Below are 19,302 nucleotides of genomic sequence, written 5' to 3' on the forward strand. Positions count from 1 at the left end.
GTCGTATATTTTAGATCCATGTTCTGCTACATAACCCAGACATTCTTCTTCAGGGTTTTCTGGTAGAGAGCATAATTATGGCTTGTTGTCTGGATCTTGAAGCAGCAAAGCAGGCCCAGACCATCACACTACCCCCACCGTCTTTGACAGCTGGTATGGTATTCTTTTATTAAATGATTTTAGTTTTATCCAGATGTAACAGGACTTAAACCTTCAGAAAAGTTCCGTTTTTGTCTCGTCTGTCCACAGAATATTTTCACAAAGGTGTTGGAGATCTTCAAGATGTTATTTGATAAATGTGAGTCGAGCCTTTGTGCTCTTCTTGGTCAGCAATGGTTTTCTCCTTGGAACTCTTCCATGGATGCCATTTTATCCAATGTCTTTCTTGTTATTAAACCATAAGTCTGACCTTAACCTAAGCAAGTGAGGCCTGTAGTTCTTTAGATGTTGTTCTGGGTTCTTTTGTGACCTCCTGCATGAGTTATGGGAGTAATGTTGGTCATCCAGGCACTCCTGGGAAGGCTCGCCACTATTCCAAGTTTCTTCCAATTTTGGATAACAGCTCCCACTATGGTTATTTTAAGTTAGTATTCAGCCTTAGAAATGGCTTTGTAACCCTTTCCAGACCAACAGATGCCTGGAAAAGCCTTGGTGTGGCTTGTGAATTTAAACTTTTCAAGGTATGTAATTACGATTTAACATAGGGAGACAATTACTTTATTTTTTACACAGAGCCAGGTGAATCATGATTTACTGTATTTTGTATTTACTCTGGTTATCTTTGTCTAATAAAAAATTAGGTTGATGATCTGAAATATATAAGTGAGATAAGCAAAAACGTGAGAAATCAGGAAGGGGTCAAATTTTCACAGCACTGAACATGCAAGTACTGGCTCGGCGCCCTAGAACTCAGATTGAATAGTGCATTTTTTGAATCATATTAAGTGATGCTGCTGCTTTTTTTCAGCTACTGTTTGGAAAGTCCAGAAAACAGGACATTAGCACCTAAGGTTGTATTTTCTACCTCACTTTTTGTCAGTCTAATCATTTAGTCGCTAATATAAATGCAAATTGTGCAAATAAAATCAAAATATTGATCATTGCATTTGCCAGCAGCTGTGTCACGTTTTACACAGTGCACAACAACCACAATGCCAACAAGTGTACATAAACCCATTAGAGGTCCCTTTTTTCTCTTTAATTCCTTTTTATGTTTTTGGTCCTTGAAGATTAGCAGCACTGTTTGAAACCAATGATGAGTACCAAGTAAAACCATTAACATGGCATACCACAAGTCAATTCTCAAGTGTCTGCCCCCCGACTCTCTCCAAATCAAATTTGAGGGCATGTTATAGCTAATTCTCTTGCTGCTTTAATGGTATTACTCTAATTGTGAATTTTGGGTGTTCTCTCTAAACTAAGCCCCCGTTGTGTTTTTATCATTACAATTTAAATTGTTTTCGAACTGTACCAAGACTGCTATACATCCTTCTGGCAAAAAAGCAGTGCTTTCAGGGATATTTTGTATTCCTTTTGTTCTGGCAAAGAACGCTGAGTACTCCATGTGTCTTGTTATTATAAATTATAGAAAGGATTCCTTTAATGAAGTGCAGAGTTTAGGCAACAGTAAAGAATTCCTATTTGCAAGACGTGGGCAAGTCAGCTACTAAGTGGATGATTCAAAACAGCATATGGGACATATCTAGCTAAGCGATGTACACCAAGCGCCCTGTGTTTAACAGTCAGCCAAGTGCGGGGGCATCAGTTTCATCCTTTGGGTAAACTTTCAAGTAGCCATCCCTCTGCATTAATGGGTAAGACTTGTAATTTGCCTAACCCCGAAGCTGCACAAATACTTTCCTTCACTGCAACTGAGAAATTTAATTGACCGTAAACAGCAGGGGAGCTGGGACAGTTCAGCAGAGGATGGCATCCACTGCTTATGCAAAACAGGATCAAGGTCGTGGCAGGGATGTCGGGCGGTTAGCAGACTGCTGTTTGGGGGAAGAGAGAGAAAACGAGCGAACAAAAAAGGCAGATGGAGGAACACTGCAAGGAGAGGAAATGAGGAGGAAGAAACACAGTGTATGCTGAAGAAGGTAGAGGAAGACAGAGACAGAGTAGGGGATAGAAGAAGAAGGCATGAACGATTAAAAAAAGAGGCACCAGGGGACAGAGTCTCTCTGTACGTAATTAACGTGACAGTGTCAGGATGGCAACAGGGCTAACTGCTGCTCCAGTAATGAACAAATCAAACAAAACTCTGCTCTGTCTCACATGCGCTCCCTCTCCATCAGTGACGCAACTCTGTCTCTTTCTTGGCCTCCTCTTTTGTCTTTCTACTGACACGTTAATACAAAGATGAAGATGAAGAATCCTCATAGAAGAATCTCTCCCTAGAATTTCACTGCACAGCAGACACACATTACCCCCACACCAAAACCGCTTCACCACGTTCATTTCATCATTTCTCTCCCTCCCTTGAACGATCCACTGCTTCTGCATTGCACACTCAGTCAGACAGATACACTGTGTCTGTCTGTCCCTCCCCCCGTATCATTCTCTTGTTGGCCGAACTGAAAAGAAAGTCAAATCCTTATTCCCTAAACAAACATCTTGCTCACGCCATTAGGCATTTATATCTCTAGCTCTATCCAAACTATACACACGGGCATTATAAAACCATCCAAATCAACTTTTACACAGACAGAAACACACAACACAGGCAGTAACAAACACTCTCCCTCCCCCTCCCCGCCTAGCATACTGCTTTATGTGTTGAGAAAGCATTTAATTTACTGCGTATTAAACAGGGGCGTTAAGAATTACACTAAATTTAGACGCATGGCTTGTAGACAAATGCATTTATCCTCTTTATCTTGTCCTGTATGACGCACAGACGTTTGTGTTTGCATTTAATGATGGGGTGAGGGGGTGATGTCTGGAGTTTTCAGAACAGATTATAGTTGTGCTTTCCATCATCTGAGCAGTTTGCGTTTGACTGTAAAAGCTCTCCGCTGACTGCACATTCTGACAGGTTAAATGAGGGGAGAAGAAGAAAGCATCCTAAGACAGATGTACATCAGTAAGCTCACCGCCGTTATTAACAACACACGATCCCACAGAGAGACACATATCATGTCAAATGAAGTGTGCCAAATACAAATGGATGTGCGTTTACCCACATACCCTATTTCTCCAGCGCGCTCATTTAACGGCACACAAGTTTTGACATGTGTCATGTGACATGTGTCAAGATAAATGGATATCTACACAAAAGATGTTTTGTTGCCTTTTCTCTGAGTACATTGGTGGTCAAAGAAAACTAATATTTGACAGGTTCTCTCAAAAAATCCCCCTGTAAAACATTTTGAGGGGAATATTTTTGGGGTGTTTGCAGCTTTTATAAAAAGGTTTGAGTAAACATGACATTTAAGTCTGAAATGTTATCAGAAGTCTTTGATTTGAATCATTTTGTATGAAAAACAAAATGTTCACCAGACGTAATCCTGATATTAATAAAGAATTACTTCAATGCTCGCAAGGTGTTTTTAGACGACCGAGAGAAACAGGAGCTGCAATACTATACTGCAACATACCACATAAAATAATAACATGAAACATAAACTGTCAACAGGAACGGACGGGCAAAATGATCTGGCATAATGGGGTTTTTTTCAAATTACTTGCTGGTATCTGAAATGGGTCATATTGCTTTTCTGTGTTGTGTGCACATTCACTTATGCAGGGAAGGCTTTTGCTGATTGGGCTTGGAACAATGGTTCTCTCCATGCAGCCTCCTATTCCCAGCTAAAGAGATGCTCATTATTGTTGCTGTTGCTTTTTTTTAGTTTTTTCTGCACAAACCCTTTGACACAATGTGCATCTGCAGGTTTTAAGAAGACTAAAGATTTATTTTTGTAATTGCTGCCTTGTCTCTAGAATCATCTCAGTGCCACAGATGAGTGATGAAGAAAAGCGCCAAGGCTTGGAGACACAAACACACCCACTAAGTAAAAGAACCACTAAACAGCATTAAACCTCTATAACTCCAGTGCACCACAGTGACATAGCTTATATGGGCATTTTATAGCTAATAGGTATAGTGCAGGCCTGCCTTTGAGGACGAATGACCAAAAAGCTCCCGGTATGAATGGGATACAAATATCACACATGCATCGTCACGCCAACAAGGCTTAGTCAGTAAAGACTTAAACCGCTGCAGCCACATGAGACAAGGCGCCTGCACAACTCCCCCAAAACAAGATGTGACCTTACAGCACTTATCTGGGACTCGCAGTCTCCATTAGTAGTAAGACTATCGGCAGTTTTCAGCCAGGTGCATTTATTTATTTATGTCCTTTTTAATCCTTTGTGGTTTCGTTGGTCTTCCTGTACCATCAATTTAAAGTAATTTATTGAATGATGTGACGCTTTGCAAGTGCTTAATCGCTGACAGGCACGTACAGCGTCTGCTCAAACTGAGTCTCTCCAAGGAGAAATCAAATCCACAGACAACAACATCGACTGGCGCAGCGCTGCATCCGTTAACCGCAAGAAGAGGGGGGAAAGAGGGGGGGGAGAGAGTCCATCATCTGCACAGATCCGAAAACGAGATCGAAAGGTGCGAAACATGAAAGAGACACGGTCTGAAATGAGCACAGCTACAACACGCGCCGGTGAAAACCGCCTCTCTGGCCGTCCTCTGTCTCAGTGGCATGCTTGTTTCTCCCATACATCAGCGCAATTGGCTGCTTTCTTTAACTAGGTTACAGCGAACCCGTGTAATTCAAGGATAAGAAAGCCACGTGTAATTGCAAGTCCATTCAGGAATACTGCAAGAACAGTGGGTTATAACAAAGTGCGACAATATGAGTCTGAGCAGAATACAGGCTATGTGCATGCAAAAATTGGATCTCAAGCCTTACCTATAGGAGCATACGTGCCCCTCCAACAGCACTGGCACGGTCCCGTTTGATAACCGGTGTGCAAGTTCCTACCGTGGAGCAAAGACGCGGCTAATAATGTGGAGTCCAATGTCAAGCTGCCTCTGGTCGCTGTGCAGCTTCCGAGCTTCCTCCGTTTTCCAGTCACGCACACCTGAGCCTCTCTCCAAACACCTCTTCTTCATCCCGCCCCCTTTTCCTCCCTCTTCTCAGCCTCTCTCCCCCGTATCTCATCCTCCGCAGACCCCAATTTCTTTGCCCCCTCCTGCTCTCCATCTTTGCAAATGTAGCCACCATTTTTCTGCAGTTTTCCCTATATCCAATTGCACTTAAACACCCACTTCCCCATTTCCCTCCACTTTTCTTCTCTCCCCCCCCATCTCTTTGCTGTTTATGATTGAGACAGCGTGCCCATGGGTCATTCACTTTCTTTTTCTCATGTTTTTTTCTTCACTTCATCCATCTTACCACATCATCCTGCCCTCTCCTCCCATTGACCTGATGTGGAGAAAATGAAGACAAATCGCAAAAGTCTTCCTGTGAATAATAGACATACTGTACAGCTGTACTGTAGACGGTAGAGTAATCCTTCGAGTGTCGGGGTTTATCTGCAGAGCTTTATAGTTTTATTTCATTCTCATGTAAGACAATACCCTACAACTGTTAGGCTAATCCATTTACATCACAGGGTAGTATTTTTTGAATGCCTTTAGCTTTATGGAGTCCACCAGTGGCCAAAGTGTGTGTGTGTGTGTGTGTGTGTGTGTGTGTGTGTGTGTGTGTGTGTGTGTGTGTGTGTGTGTGTGTGTGTGTGTGGTGGGGGTGGGGGGGTGTCCTCCAAATAAGAGGTTTGTGCATATGTGCACAGAACATTTTTACAACCTGAAATGTTATGTTATGGTTGTAAGACTGCCGCTAAGACTGTCTCTGATCACTATTTTCTTGTTTTTGCTTTAACATAGTGGATCTGGCACGTGCCCAGCTTTGATGCAGAGTGGTCCTGGTCCATGCTATTCCAGCTGGAATGGGAACAAATCAAGCCCTGGATGATTGAAAATATGAACGGTTTGTACTGTACCTGACGGGCGTAGCACACTTTGGTAACGTGGGAAATTTCCTAGATTAACAAGCAAAGCTCTGTTAAAACACAAGCAATGCCCCTGTGTAACCATAGCAAGGCATGAATGCTATATTCCACCAAAAACAAGCCTCCTCTGAGCTGGAATGAAACAGAATTGGTTATGTTGCAGCAGTCTCCCCAAGCAGGATAATATGCTTGGAGAAACTGCAAAAACCGCTAGGGAAAAATCAGGAACAGGACAATGAAAACTCCCCAGATCCGTCCATGATCTTTGGGATACACTGGAACAAGCCCAAATCATGGACGCCCAAAAGATCTGAACTAATTTTGCTAATGACAGTTTTGTTCAGGTATGTTTCATTTTAACATCCATCCATTGGGCATTCTCCTGCTCCATACATTGTGTTGTTTTGATTCATTTTTAAAGCATTCAGTAAACTCTATTGGACACTCCCAAAGACATTCTTTCTGTGTTCTCTTATCTATTGGTTTAGAAGCGCTAAGTAATATTATGAATAATAAGCAAAATTACCCAACAAAGTATTGTTTGAGCACCTTTGAGGTCCTCAGAGTTCAGTTTTAAAGTTGAAATGTCCAAAGACAGACACTGATTATTTCTGTCGTGAGCATTCAACATTCTTCTCACTATTCCAGAATTAAACCAGAATAAATCAATCAAATGTTTCTTGTTACTACAGCAGCGTTCAGTGAGCTCAGTATGAAAGTATAAAACAGTGCATTAAAAATTTTTTTTATTTCTTCTGTGGCAACTGATTGATTCCAGCTTCTTCCTTCCCTAACACACACACAAGCCACCAACAACCTTTACAGGTGACAGTGGATGTTCAGTCCAGCCTCACCTTCAAAATAAGCAGTTACAAAATGCCTAAAGTTACTGAGATACTGTAACACTCTAGAGAGGAAAACTCAAAAAACTCAGGTTTGAGTGTAATTCAGCAGATCAAAGAAGAGTTGACCCCCCCCCCCCCCCCCTTCACACACACACACTTTTTTCTTTAAAACTTAAACTACACTGTCCAACTTTGCTCTCACCAAAGCGCGCATCCCACAATGGAGAGGACGTGACCGAGTGAAATCCACGAGTACAACACTGATCAGTGCGATGATGGAGCTTACTGATTTTGAGATTTTGTCTAACTTCCTATGTCGCATGTAGCCTACGTGTTTTCTCCGTGTGTCGCTATTTTCGTTCTTAATTCCTTCACTCCCACGCATCTCTAATTGCCCAGCTACAACCAAAAAGTGGATCCGGATACTGTAGAGTAAAAGTAGGCAACACAAAATCCCCGGTTGGGTTGCTTTGCCCCGTGAGCTGCACTGCCTCATAATGTAGGAAGAAGATGATGGGCTAGACTATGAGAGTCTGTCTCCTCTCTGATCAAACAGACTTCAGAGGTGACACTGTGGGCTGAGACGACGGCACTATGGATGAGATCGATAGCATTTGAAGTTTCATAGCGGTCAGATGAGTAAAGAGCCATTAACCTACTGCTTTGGCTGGCGTCCACCTAAAAGACCCACGGAGATCAAATTATTAAAGATTTAAAAATTAGAAATAAATCAATGCAAATGTAATAGAAACATCGCGCTTTCCTGCAAATGTCTCTGGGCACAGGCTTTAACACAGATACTGCCATTAACTAATTTTAGCTTTAGCTTAGAAAGAAAACCTAGTTTTGCATTTGTAATGGCATCTTTGAATTTAAATTAAGTTTGCGAGTCCTTTTAAATATCTCGATTCAATAAATTATAGAAAATAAAACCCAATTTTATGATTTCATCAACATGTGCTTTATAGGTAATACAATAACAATAAAAAAAATTCATCTGATATGTGGCTCTTTCTTTCTCACATAAAAGACAGGTTTGCTGTTCTTTCCGTGTTGGCTTTCCTCTCATAAATGGGCCTATTAGTGTGAAAGCCGGTCGTTTGAGGAAGCGTCTCCTCGCACTTTGAGACCAAAAGTCGTGTGGTTTAGGGAGGAAAAACGAGAATTCATCAGGTAATCCACGCCGTCCTCGTGCCACTATGTCTGACTCTGTCCACGAAAGGAGAAGAAGAGAAGTTGTAGCCTACCTTTGCTTGCGGGACAGGTGTATGTTCCCAGAGAAACACAGCATCCCTCACGAGTCCGTCAGGGCACTGTGCTCGCGGTGGTTAATCTACTTTTTCACTATGGCAACAAATGAACCCCCTCTCCTCTCTCTCTCTCTCTAGCGCGCCACGCGCTCCAATGAGGAGGCTCCGTTGAGGTCATCCGCCCTCTCTTTCTCTGTCTGTCTGTCTCTCCCGCTTTCTCTATCGCACCTACCTCCAAGATACCATCTGGAGATAGATGTTGATAGAGAGAAGCAGGGATCGAGGGGAGAGGCAGGGAGATGGCAGTGTGGGATAGAAGTGGGTTTTAGAGCTTGGCTAGACAAGCATTGGATTAGTTTGCCAGCCAAATGCTTTTGGGATTAGTAGACCATTAAAAGCACATACACATACACGCAAGCATGCACACACACATGCAGGCTGGACAGGCTTTAGATGTTGCAGTGATAGCCTTACTGACTTTTATCTCTCACTTCCTCCTCACCCTTCTAAGCTTGCTTTGACATGAGCACATGGGCTGACAGGAAAACATAAGAGTTCACATGCACGCATGAACAGACTCTCACATTATCTATGTGTAGTCTTCCAAGGGTCAGAAAATGGGTAAAACTCCCCATAAGTGACAACTGCCTCAAGATTCGAATGCAAACTTCCATTGACACTAGTGAATATATTGTTTATTCAAAGCTTCTACAAGGCTGTGCAGCACTGTAGATATGTTTAAAAACTGCATGGTGTCTTTATCTACTACAATGTTTCTATTTTCAAGTTGGTAAAATGTGTGCTTAATCTAATGAATCAAGTGAAGTAGGCTACCTTTAAAAGTGGAGGTACCTGTGAGCAATGCAACAGATGCAGCATGGCTTACAAATGATAAGAAATTGCCTGAATATGTGAGAAACAAGTCTGTGAGACTTCACAGTTGCAGCAGTAGCAGGTACAGGAAGAGCAGCGCGTGGTGTTTGCCCTCTCTTGTAAAAATGACACAAAACACAATTTTCTGTGCAAGCTTGTATTAAAAACAGATGAGTAAGTGCAGGCTTCTGAATGGGGAAAAGGACTCAGCATGAATTCAACCTTTATGGCTAATGTTCAAGAACAAACCACAAAGGTAGGAGTGTTCTGATGTGAGGCCATATTTGGCATAGACAGATGGCATTTATAAGTGCACAAGGACCAAAACCCCAAATGTGTAAATAATGTTTATAGATGCAGGTGCAGACCAGAATGATGATGGGCAGCTGAGGACCAGTGAACTGGGTGAGAGGTTGCAGTTTGGGGAAGGTTCTGCTGCACCTAGTTAAACGGTTTCTGGCAGAATATCTATGCATGTCCAAGAAAATCAAATCTGTCACTGAAAATAAAAATGGATGATGTCGCATTTCTTTCTTCTTTTTTTTAGTCTTGTATTGGGTTCTTAAATGTGGATGCCAGGCTGTAATTCAATTAGCCAAGCAGGTGTCTATTAGGTTTTGCTGTATACAATTACCACTTAGTAAACTTCTTTAATGATAACAATTTGCAATTGAGGTTCAACATTTGCTCCTTTTTTTATTTATACCAGATGTGTCATACATTTTCTAGTTACTAATGACTGCATTGATACCAGTCTGATAAACACCACTTGGTTACCAATCACTGAATACAGAATTAAGAAATTGACTAAGTGCAAAAGGACTATGGGAGACAGATTGCAATAACTGTATGCACAGCTCCAGTTGTGAAAACATTGGGATGCTGTGTAAAAATGTACATAAAAACAGAATAGAATGGTTTGCAAATATCATAAACCCTTATTTTATCAACAACAGGCAAATTTATAAACTGAGAAAATGTATAATTTAAGGAAAAATATGAGCTCATTTTGAAATTGATGGAAGCAAGATGTCTCAAAAAAGTTAGGATTGGGGCAACAAAAGAAACAGTTGGGGAAAGGTTTTGCAACTAGTTAGGTTAATTAGCAACAGGTCAGTAACATGACTGTGTATAGAGAGAGCATCTTAGAGAGTTTCTCAGAAGTAAATATGGACAACAGTTCACCAATCTCTAAAAAAAAAACCCCTCAAAAAATGATTGCAAATTGTGGAACCGTTTCAGAATGCAAATACTTTATTCGTCAAATCATCGACAATACGTAATATTTTAAATAATTTCAGAGAATTTGGAGAAATCTCTGTGCACAATGGGACAAAAACAAAAATATCCAATGCCTCAGGTAGCACTCAATTAAAGTCAAGCACACTCAAAAAAATGTCCCAAGATACAAGATATTGGATTCAAAATTTCCAATTTTGATGTAAAATGTTAAATTTAATGAACTCTGGGCACACACATACCAGATGTGTCGATATTCTGATTTCATAAGGTTAATGTTAGGGTCACCTCAATAGGTTAACAGACCTGTTCAAGATAAATGAACATTGGATCTCACGCTTAATTGTATGGATGGCAGATCTTAGATGCCATTTCCATAGCAACCCTTCACTTTTATAGTAAAACAGAAAATCAACAAGCATCTAATTGATCAGTTCAGCTTGTCTCATTTGATGCCAACTAATCTTTCCTTCACACATGCACGCACACATGGAGAGAGATTAAAGTCGTTAATCACTCGCAGAGACACTTAAAACCTGTTGATGCAAGATTGGATCAATAAGTGAATTAATATTGATGAAGCTGAGACAAATCAATGACATGTGTTAGGATGAACTGTGTCAAATGATGGAGAACTGGACTGAATGATATGATGGAGAAAAATCATCCACTGAATCATCTGGAGCATTTTTCTGACCCTGATACTGTTCAACAGAGTTTGTGGTTGCACAGAGCGGACAGAAAATATAACTGGAGTGACAAATTAATCATCCCAAGAAAAATTCACCCTGCAAAACACACCTGCACTCTGTATGTGTGTTTGTGTAATCAGTGTGTAATACTGTGCATCAGACACATATAACATCTATAGGGTAAAAGTCTTTTTAACGACACTCCTCCGCAAATCACAAGCACAACAGACTCACAGTCACAGTCGGAAAATCAATTATTCAATGGCATTTCAAAATAACAGTGGATACCCGTGGTTGCCATAGACACATAGCTGATTTACAGGGTTGTCACTTCTCTGTGATATTCCCACTCTAAGTAGGACAAATAGGGGGGAAAAAAACCTACAAATCGCACAATGCCAAAAGAGAAATGAGGACGTCAGTTATGAAACATGTAATGTGGCTGCTGTTTCATTGAACAAGTGGAGAGTGGGTTTTAATATGACTTAAGTAGACTGCAGATTTGTCATCAAGCACATAAAGCACAAAAGACAGACCTGTCCACGTACTTTACACATCGTGGAGAAGTTCTGCAAAAAACTTGAAACAAGTGAAAAACCAGTAAGAAAGAAAAAGTCTCACATCTTTGGCAGATCTATTTAGAAAAAACTCACTGCAGTCACTGTGGGTTTGGCAATGCAATAAATCAAAATGGTGTGTATATTTTTTATAATATATCCAGGGAAATGTAAATTTAAATTTTAAAGGGTTTCAGGGAGGTTGCTCTCAATTCTGCAGGCAGGCTGTTCCAGATACTGGGTGCGTACATTCTGAAAAGCAGCCTCAGTGTCGATGTAAACTGTCAGCACAGGTTGACAAGCTGTCACAGTGTCTCTGACTACCAGGATGCTGTGATAACAGGGATGGCACAGAGATTGGGGAGACTGCAGCTCTGCGTTAGCTTTGCCCTGCAGAAATAAAATAAAACTTTGTAAAATCGCAAGGAAAATATATTACATTTTAAAAAGGAAGACAAGTAAAAGGGGGGGGGGGGGGGGGGGGTTCTCCACAACTTGAGGTTTCATTTATAGAAACTGTTTCTGGATAAAGATTAGAAGCTTCAGCTCATAGTTTATGAAAATAATAGCTTTTGAGTATCTCTTCTGCACAAGCATACGCACACACACAGATGAGATGCGACAGGTGCAGTTAGGTCTGTTTTCAAGACTGAGCTGAAATTCTTCTTGTGATTTTCTTTTCTTCTTTTTACAGATTTTCAAGTGCACATTAGATGCATTAAAAGAAAAACAAAGACAACTTCCTCGTTGATCTGTGGAGGTCAGTTTTGTACAGGTTGGCTTTTAAAAGCCTGCGGGAGTTTTGTGAGATGTCAAACGTAAAACAACCGTAAGAATCCCCTCCAGCTAGACAAATCAGCCGTCATCTACCTCCTCTGTTATCTCATTACGCATGATGAGGAGGACTCTGACTGCGTGCAGTAATCGTGCTGTGACAGGCAACTTCCCTGGTGGTCTATCTTCAAATGGCTCATGCTGCCCTCTTGTGTCTGGATGAAACAGGAAAAAAAAGTTTTATGGGAATGTCTCAATCCGAAGCCATTACTCGACGTCACGTGGTTTCCGAGTTATTCAGGAGTTACTGAAGCCTACTGTTGTAATTTCAGGTTAAATTCTTGGTAAGTTCAAATAAAAGTACTTTTTCAAACACTCTGTGTGTGCCCTTGTCTCTCTCAGAGGAGCCCTGCGGGCAGGTTTATCGTGTGATGGTCATTCCTGTGCGCTCCACTGCGCTCCTGCGCCGAGATAAGCTGCATCCCGTGCCTGGCTACGGTAGCATGTGACCGGCTTGTGATCCTAAAGCTTGCGCAGATGACTTTCTGCCCTGAGTACTGTACCAGTCTGAACGGAACCTGTGGAGAAAAAATCTCTCTCTTTCTCCTCCTGGAAGTTTCCACGTACAGCTGATCGTCACGATGTACCATGTGGTGTGTACCATGAGGCTATACTGACAAAGACCCATTATTACATTTCACTTCTTATGCAATTAGCCTTTAAGTGTATTTTATCAGCTATAAACGTCTTCTACATACTATTAATACACTGTCAATATATTAACAATTAATACACTGTATTTATTACACAAAGCATCTTAATCATTTGGTGGAAAGTATGACTACAACTTCATATCTATTCACTCTTCCATTTCATTTGCAATTAAAGACTTGAAAAGCAAAGCAACCGTAACAATTTTACTGTACTTTTCCCTCTTTTGGACTCAAAGGTTGAGTTTTCAACATGATTGCTGTTAAACAGCAGCAGCATTAAAGGTTTCATTCATGATTCCATGTGGATGAACTAGTGTTTTCAGTGTCAGTAATAACCTGTATATTTGTGCAACAGAAAAACAATTCACCCCTTTCACTCTTATTGATGGGGCATGAAATTAGGTCAAAATGAAATATCACACAAGACTCTTATGCAGCCTGCATGCATCTGAACTAAAATTCCAGTCACAGAGGTAATCTTTATATATCAGAAAAAATATTATTTGTATGTTTATTACAAAAATGGCCTTGTTTCCTAAAAATAAAGGGTAGAATTAGTCTATTTCCTCAGCATTAGTGTTGGCTTTAATGTAGGTTGAAATGCCAACATAGTCCTTAATGTTACTGCTCTACCTGCCACATCAGTGTGTGGAAGTATTTAACCACCACAAAGTACACTGATTATGTTTAATCCTATCACCTTTAACTCATAATGGTCTGTAAAGGACATAATTCCCCCCCCTCCCCATTCTTCATTATGAGTTAAAAGAGTTTAAAACACCGTTATATTATTTTGTCAAATTATAGTGAAGCTCAATCTAACCTTTTCTAAAAGAGGTTTGATGTGTCATGGTATAACATGGCAGACTGAATAAAATGTCATGTTTAATATATCACACTCCTCAGCCTCCCTGGGAAAGTCTATGCCAGGGTGCTGGAAAGAGAGTTCGTCCGCTACTCGAACCTCGGATACAGGAGGAACAATGCGGTTTTCGTCCTGGTCGCGGAACACTGGACCAGCTCTTTATCCTCTCCAGGATACTTGAGGGTGCATGGGAGTTTGCCCAACCAGTCTACATGTGCTTTGTGGACTTGGAGAAGGCATTCGACCGTGTCCCTCGGGGTGTCCTGTGGGAGGTGTTGCGGGAGTATTGGGTGTCTGGCCCATTGCTACGGGCCATTCGATCCCTATACAACCGTTGCAAGAGCTTGGTTCGCATTGCCGGCATCGGGTGAGGGCCTCCAGCTCGCACTGGAACGGTTCGCAGCCGAGTGTGAAGCAGCGGGAATGAGGATCAGCACCTCCAAATCTGAGGCCATGGTTCTCAGCCGGAAAAGGGTGGAGTGCCCACTCCGGGTCGGGGATGAGTTCCTGCCCCAAGTGGAGGAGTTCAAGTATCTCGGGGTCTTGTTCGCGAGTGATGGGAGAAGGGAGCCGGAGATCGACAGACGGATTGGGGCTGCAGCTGCAGTAATGCAGACGCTGCACCGGTCCGTCGTGGTGAAGAGGGAGCTGAGTGTAAAAGCGAAGCTCTCAATTTACCGGTCGATCTACGTCCCTACCCTCACCTGTGGCCACGAGCTGTGGGTAGTGACCGAAAGAACGAGATCGCGGATACAAGCGGCAGAAATGAGCTTCCTCCGAAGGGTGGCTGGCCTCTCCCTTAGAGATAGGGTGAGAAGTTTGGCCATCCGGGAGGGGCTCAGAGTAGAGCAGCTGCTGCTCCACATCGAAAGGAGCCAGCTGAGGTGGTTCGGGCATCTGACAAGGATGCCCCCTGGGCGCCTCCTGGGTGAGGTGTTCCAGGCATGTCACACCAGGAGGAGGCCCCGGGGCAGACCCAGGACACGCTGGAGAGATTATATCTCTCGGCTGGCCTGGGAACGCCTTGGTATTCCCCCGGATAAGCTGGAGGAGGTGGAGGAGGTGGCTGGGGAGAGGGAGGTCTGGGCCTCTTTGCTTAGGCTGCTGCCCCCGCGACCCGGCCTCGGATAAAGCGGATGAAGATGGATGGATGGATGGAATATATTAAACTTTAATAGTATCCATTTTATTAGAGCACATATTCTGAGATATTCTGAGACAGTACTAAACATCGCTGAAGGTAGCAGATTACATTTTTGCTTTCTTTAACATCATAAAAAGACCAAGTAGAAGCACAAACTCATCCCATCCTAACACACTGTCTTAATATTTAAATTCAAGCCTGGCTTTTCATTAATACACTGTCCGGTATCGCTCTCCCACCTCCTCAACTTCTGCTCCTTGCTGTCACACGTTTCTGTAGCACATCGGATCATGCATAAATTCCCGGAGAGGCTTTGCCCAAGGGAGGGGAGTACTGTACACACACACACACACACACACACACACACACACACACACACACACACACACACACACACCAGACATTTCTGCCCGAGGTGAAGTGGAGTAGAGGTCAGCTGGTCTCTAGACAAAGTGAAATAAGAATATTATCCTGAGCATGTGATGCTGCGTGAGATCACACACTTTTCAGAGGACAGCCCCCTAAAACAGCTCAATGAGTAGGCAGAGAACAAGGGGCTGTTGGCTGGGTGTATGAGTGTAAGGGTTGAGGGAGGTTTGGTAGCTAGTTAGATGGTAGGTTAGAGGAGTAGATATTACAAAACAGAAAAAAAGGGGGGGAAACAGCAAAAGTTGGAAATGTGTGAGCCTGTATTTCTCTGCTTAACTGGAAGTAACTTTTTGTAAGTGAATCTATTTGCTGGTGCTGCTTTTTGCTCTCCCTAACCTTCTGTGAGGACAAGAGGTTCTCACACTTTTAACAAGAATTTATATTCCCCCTGAGTGGAGTGCCTTTGACTTTTCACCATGAGAAGACTGTGTATGTCTTTAGTTTTCTTACAGCTGATTGGGGCTTGTGTAAGCCAGTTTCCTCGCCCTTGTGCCACTTCAGAAGGACTGCGGACCAAAGAGTGCTGTCCATTGTGGGATGGAGATGGCTCAGCCTGCGGTGCCCTGTCAGGCCGCGGTTTCTGCACAGACGTGGTCATTTCAGACGAGCCACATGGACCCCAGTACCCTCACAGTGGGATCGATGACAGAGAGCGTTGGCCTTTAGCTTTCTTCAACCGGACGTGCCGCTGTGCTGGAAACTATGGAGGTTTTAACTGTGGCGAGTGTAGGTTTGGTTACTGGGGTTCAAACTGTGCTGAGTACAGGGAATCAGTGCGCAGGAACATCCTAACTATGTCGACTGCTGAACAGCAGAAGTTCATCTCCTATCTGAACCTGGGTAAAAACACCATCAATCGTGACTATGTCATCGCCACTGGCACAAGGGCACAGATGGGAGAAAATGGCGAGAACCCCATGTTCTCTGACATCAACACCTATGACCTTTTTGTGTGGATGCACTACTATGTGTCCCGAGATGCCCTCCTGGGAGGACCAGGGAATGTATGGCAAGATATTGATTTTGCTCATGAATCTGCAGCATTTCTGCCCTGGCACAGAGTCTTCCTGCTTCACTGGGAGAATGAGATCAGGAAGCTAACAGGAGATTTTAATTTCACCATCCCATACTGGGACTGGAGGAACTCCCAGACCTGTGACGTGTGTACCGATGCCTTGATGGGTGGACGCAACTCCCTTAATCCCAACCTCATCAGCACTGCCTCTGTCTTCTCATCATGGAAGGTAAGAAAAATTGATCCTCATGCCCTGGGTTTCAGTGTGTCTTAGAATGGAAATACCCATATTTGATTATATGTGGTCCTTTAAACAGTTTTTATACATTAACTCACTGAAAGTTCATTTTCTTGTAAAAACAAGCCCACAGGATTAAGTTGGTTCATCCTGTTAATCCAACTATTTGAGAGATTTTTATTTTAAAGTTGTGATTTTTGAAAGCAGCATTGTTCTGAATACTCAGAGAGTTCCATTAGTTTTCACTAATGCCTATTAATGCCCATTTACTATTTGTAAGAAAGCCATATTAAAGCCTTATGGAGGCCTGCAGGTTTGTGAGCTATAACAGCCCGAGAAACATGTATGTTTACACTTTTGCATTTATACATTTGTATAGGTTATCTGCACCCAGTCAGAGGAGTATAACAGCCGAGAAGCATTATGTAATGCCACGGGGGAGGGTCCATTGTTACGTAATCCCGGCAACCATGATACCAATCGTGTGCAACGACTTCCCAATTCAGATGATGTGGAGTTCGCTGTGGGCCTCCCCGAGTACGAGACAGGACCCATGGACCGATTTGCCAACATGAGCTTTAGAAATGTCCTAGAGGGTAGGAGTGAGAGGCAGACACGCACATACATTTGTGTTAGTCCTCTCTTCTTTCATGTTTAATCACCAAAGTTCAGCTTAATCTTACTAAGCTTGTGAATGAGCACTGGCACATTGGAAACACAAAAGGTAGATACAAACCAGTGTGTGTACAAGGAATTGCAAACTCTAATGCAGACATCGACACTAAAACCTGCTAGTTATTTTATGTATTTATTGTTGGAGTTTAACACATCCTGCACACGTTATATCATTAGATATGCTTCCAGTTTTGTTGTAAATCACAGGCTGCCCCTTAAGCTGAGTCCTGAATTAAATTATATCAAGTGCATTTGAACGAGGTGTGAAAGAGGACATTCTTTCATCAGGACATCAATTCTGTTAAAACTTCAAATGTATTTAATATGAAAATGATTCCCCCGTTGTCTCAGAGAACTTTTGAAATTAATTATAATAAATTACATTTTTTGGTCGCACAGGCGAGCTGTAAGACTTTTAAGTCGTAATATATCTCAGTTCCTTCTCATTTTTGTTCCACCAAGCTCACGTTTTTCTCTGCACAAACATTTTTCTCATATAAACCTACAAACTATTTACTACTAAATTCATCCCTGAGTGTTATCTTCCTGTGTAAACATTGTTGCCATTCCTGTATCATGCACCTTCTGCAGGTTTTGCAAGTCCACAGACGGGTATGGCCGTGTCAGGTCAGAGCACCTTGCACAACGCCTTGCATATGTTCATGAACGGTTCCATGTCATCAGTACAGGGTTCAGCTAATGACCCAATATTCCTGCTACATCATGCTTTCATTGACAGGTATAGTAACACTTATCCGCCCATATTATTTGCAAAAGGTAAACTGCACACACTGGGTGTAATGCAGTGAGAAAGATAAAAGTAGCGAGACCTAGAGAAGATGTAAGGATGAAAAGTTGCATATCATGTAGAATCATGATATATATTCAATTTTTTCATGTAGGTTTTTCTTTCTGTCCCTTTTCTCTTCTTATTCACTTCTTCTCTTCATTAGTATCTATGAGCGCTGGCTCAGGAACCACCAGCCTCCACGAAACAGCTACCCACGCACCAATGCCCCTATTGGTCACAATGATGGCTATTATATGGTTCCCTTCCTGCCTCTTTATAGAAACGGAGATTATTTCCTGTCCAATAAGGCTCTTGGATATGAATATGCCTATCTGTTGGACCCAGGTCAGTGCATAACTGTAAACATATCTCCTAAATGGCCTTTTCTTTAAGCTTTACTGTCCTATCCTATCTGTCTCACCATAGGTCAGAGGTTTGTTCAAGAGTTCCTGAACCCCTACCTCCAGCAGGCACAACAGATCTGGCAGTGGCTCGTGGGTGCCGGGATTCTGGGAGCTCTGATTGCTGCAATCATCGCAGTAATCATTGTTTTTGCAAGACGGAAATGGAAGCGCAATCAGAGGAAGAAGAGAGCATCAAGCTACGGGGAGAAACAGCCATTACTGCATAGCAGCTCAGAGGAAGGATCATCTTCATATCAGACCACTCTGTAACACAGGTACTGCACAACCCTGTGATGGTTATGAAGCCAATTAAAAACAAGAATCTGATTATGTTTTTTAAAATATAGTCATGTACAGATGAGCCAGTGAAGCAACTTTTTAAAAAAAGGAAAATACAGTTCATCCAAACAAGAAAAAACATATTTACACCTCAGTGTCTTGCAGGTATCTACTATGGAATCAACAGAAAGGAAGTGGGTAGTGGTGATAGCACTGATAAATCACTGATATGTTAGCAACATAGCTGTCCGTGCAGACAGTTACAGGTTTTAAAAATAACTTTACATGGGTTTGCAGGATTTGTCTAATCTAATTAGGGTAGACAACAAGAAGCAACCTCCTTTGTATTAGCGTGATGGGGACAGGTGAACCAACCCTTTAAGATTTGAGACCATTTAAAAAGAGACTATGAGCAAACAGCAGGGAGCTGCCGCTAGGAGGATCACCTTAAAATGTTTTGCATTCAGTCGGCACACATTCGGAATAG

General features: G+C 42.2%; 2 protein-coding genes across 2 annotated transcripts in view; one reads left to right on the top strand and one right to left on the bottom strand.

Annotated features, from left to right (window-relative positions):
- The window catches only part of grm5b (glutamate receptor, metabotropic 5b), a 92,673-nt gene extending 84,487 nt beyond the window's left edge, over window positions 1–8,186 (bottom strand). Inside the window, exon 1 of the mRNA XM_080888417.1 lies at window positions 8,126–8,186. The gene's annotated coding sequence lies outside the window, so the exon portion shown is untranslated. The remainder of the gene's footprint in view (window positions 1–8,125) is intronic.
- Window positions 8,187–15,498: 7,312 nt separating this feature from the next.
- tyr (tyrosinase) lies at window positions 15,499–19,226 on the top strand. Its single transcript, XM_080889761.1, has 5 exons — window positions 15,499–16,658; window positions 17,047–17,263; window positions 17,934–18,081; window positions 18,296–18,477; window positions 18,559–19,226. The coding sequence occupies exons 1-5, from the start codon at window positions 15,831–15,833 to the stop codon at window positions 18,804–18,806; spliced, it is 1,623 nt and encodes a 540-aa protein (XP_080745887.1). The 5' UTR covers window positions 15,499–15,830; the 3' UTR covers window positions 18,807–19,226.
- Window positions 19,227–19,302: the final 76 nt, after the last annotated feature.

The sequence above is a fragment of the Rhamphochromis sp. 'chilingali' genome (assembly GCF_963969265.1).
Source record: "Rhamphochromis sp. 'chilingali' genome assembly, chromosome: 8".
NCBI lineage: Eukaryota > Metazoa > Chordata > Actinopteri > Cichliformes > Cichlidae > Rhamphochromis > Rhamphochromis sp. 'chilingali'.

Excerpts from the sequence above, each read along its gene's own strand:
- tyr (XM_080889761.1), top strand. The coding sequence starts at position 15,831 with ATGAGAAGACTGTGTATGTCTTTAGTTTTCTTACAGCTGATTGGGGCT. Across the intron at positions 16,659-17,046 it reads CTGTCTTCTCATCATGGAAG|GTTATCTGCACCCAGTCAGA; the intron begins GTAAGAAAAATT and ends ACATTTGTATAG. Across the intron at positions 18,082-18,295 it reads CATCATGCTTTCATTGACAG|TATCTATGAGCGCTGGCTCA; the intron begins GTATAGTAACAC and ends TCTCTTCATTAG.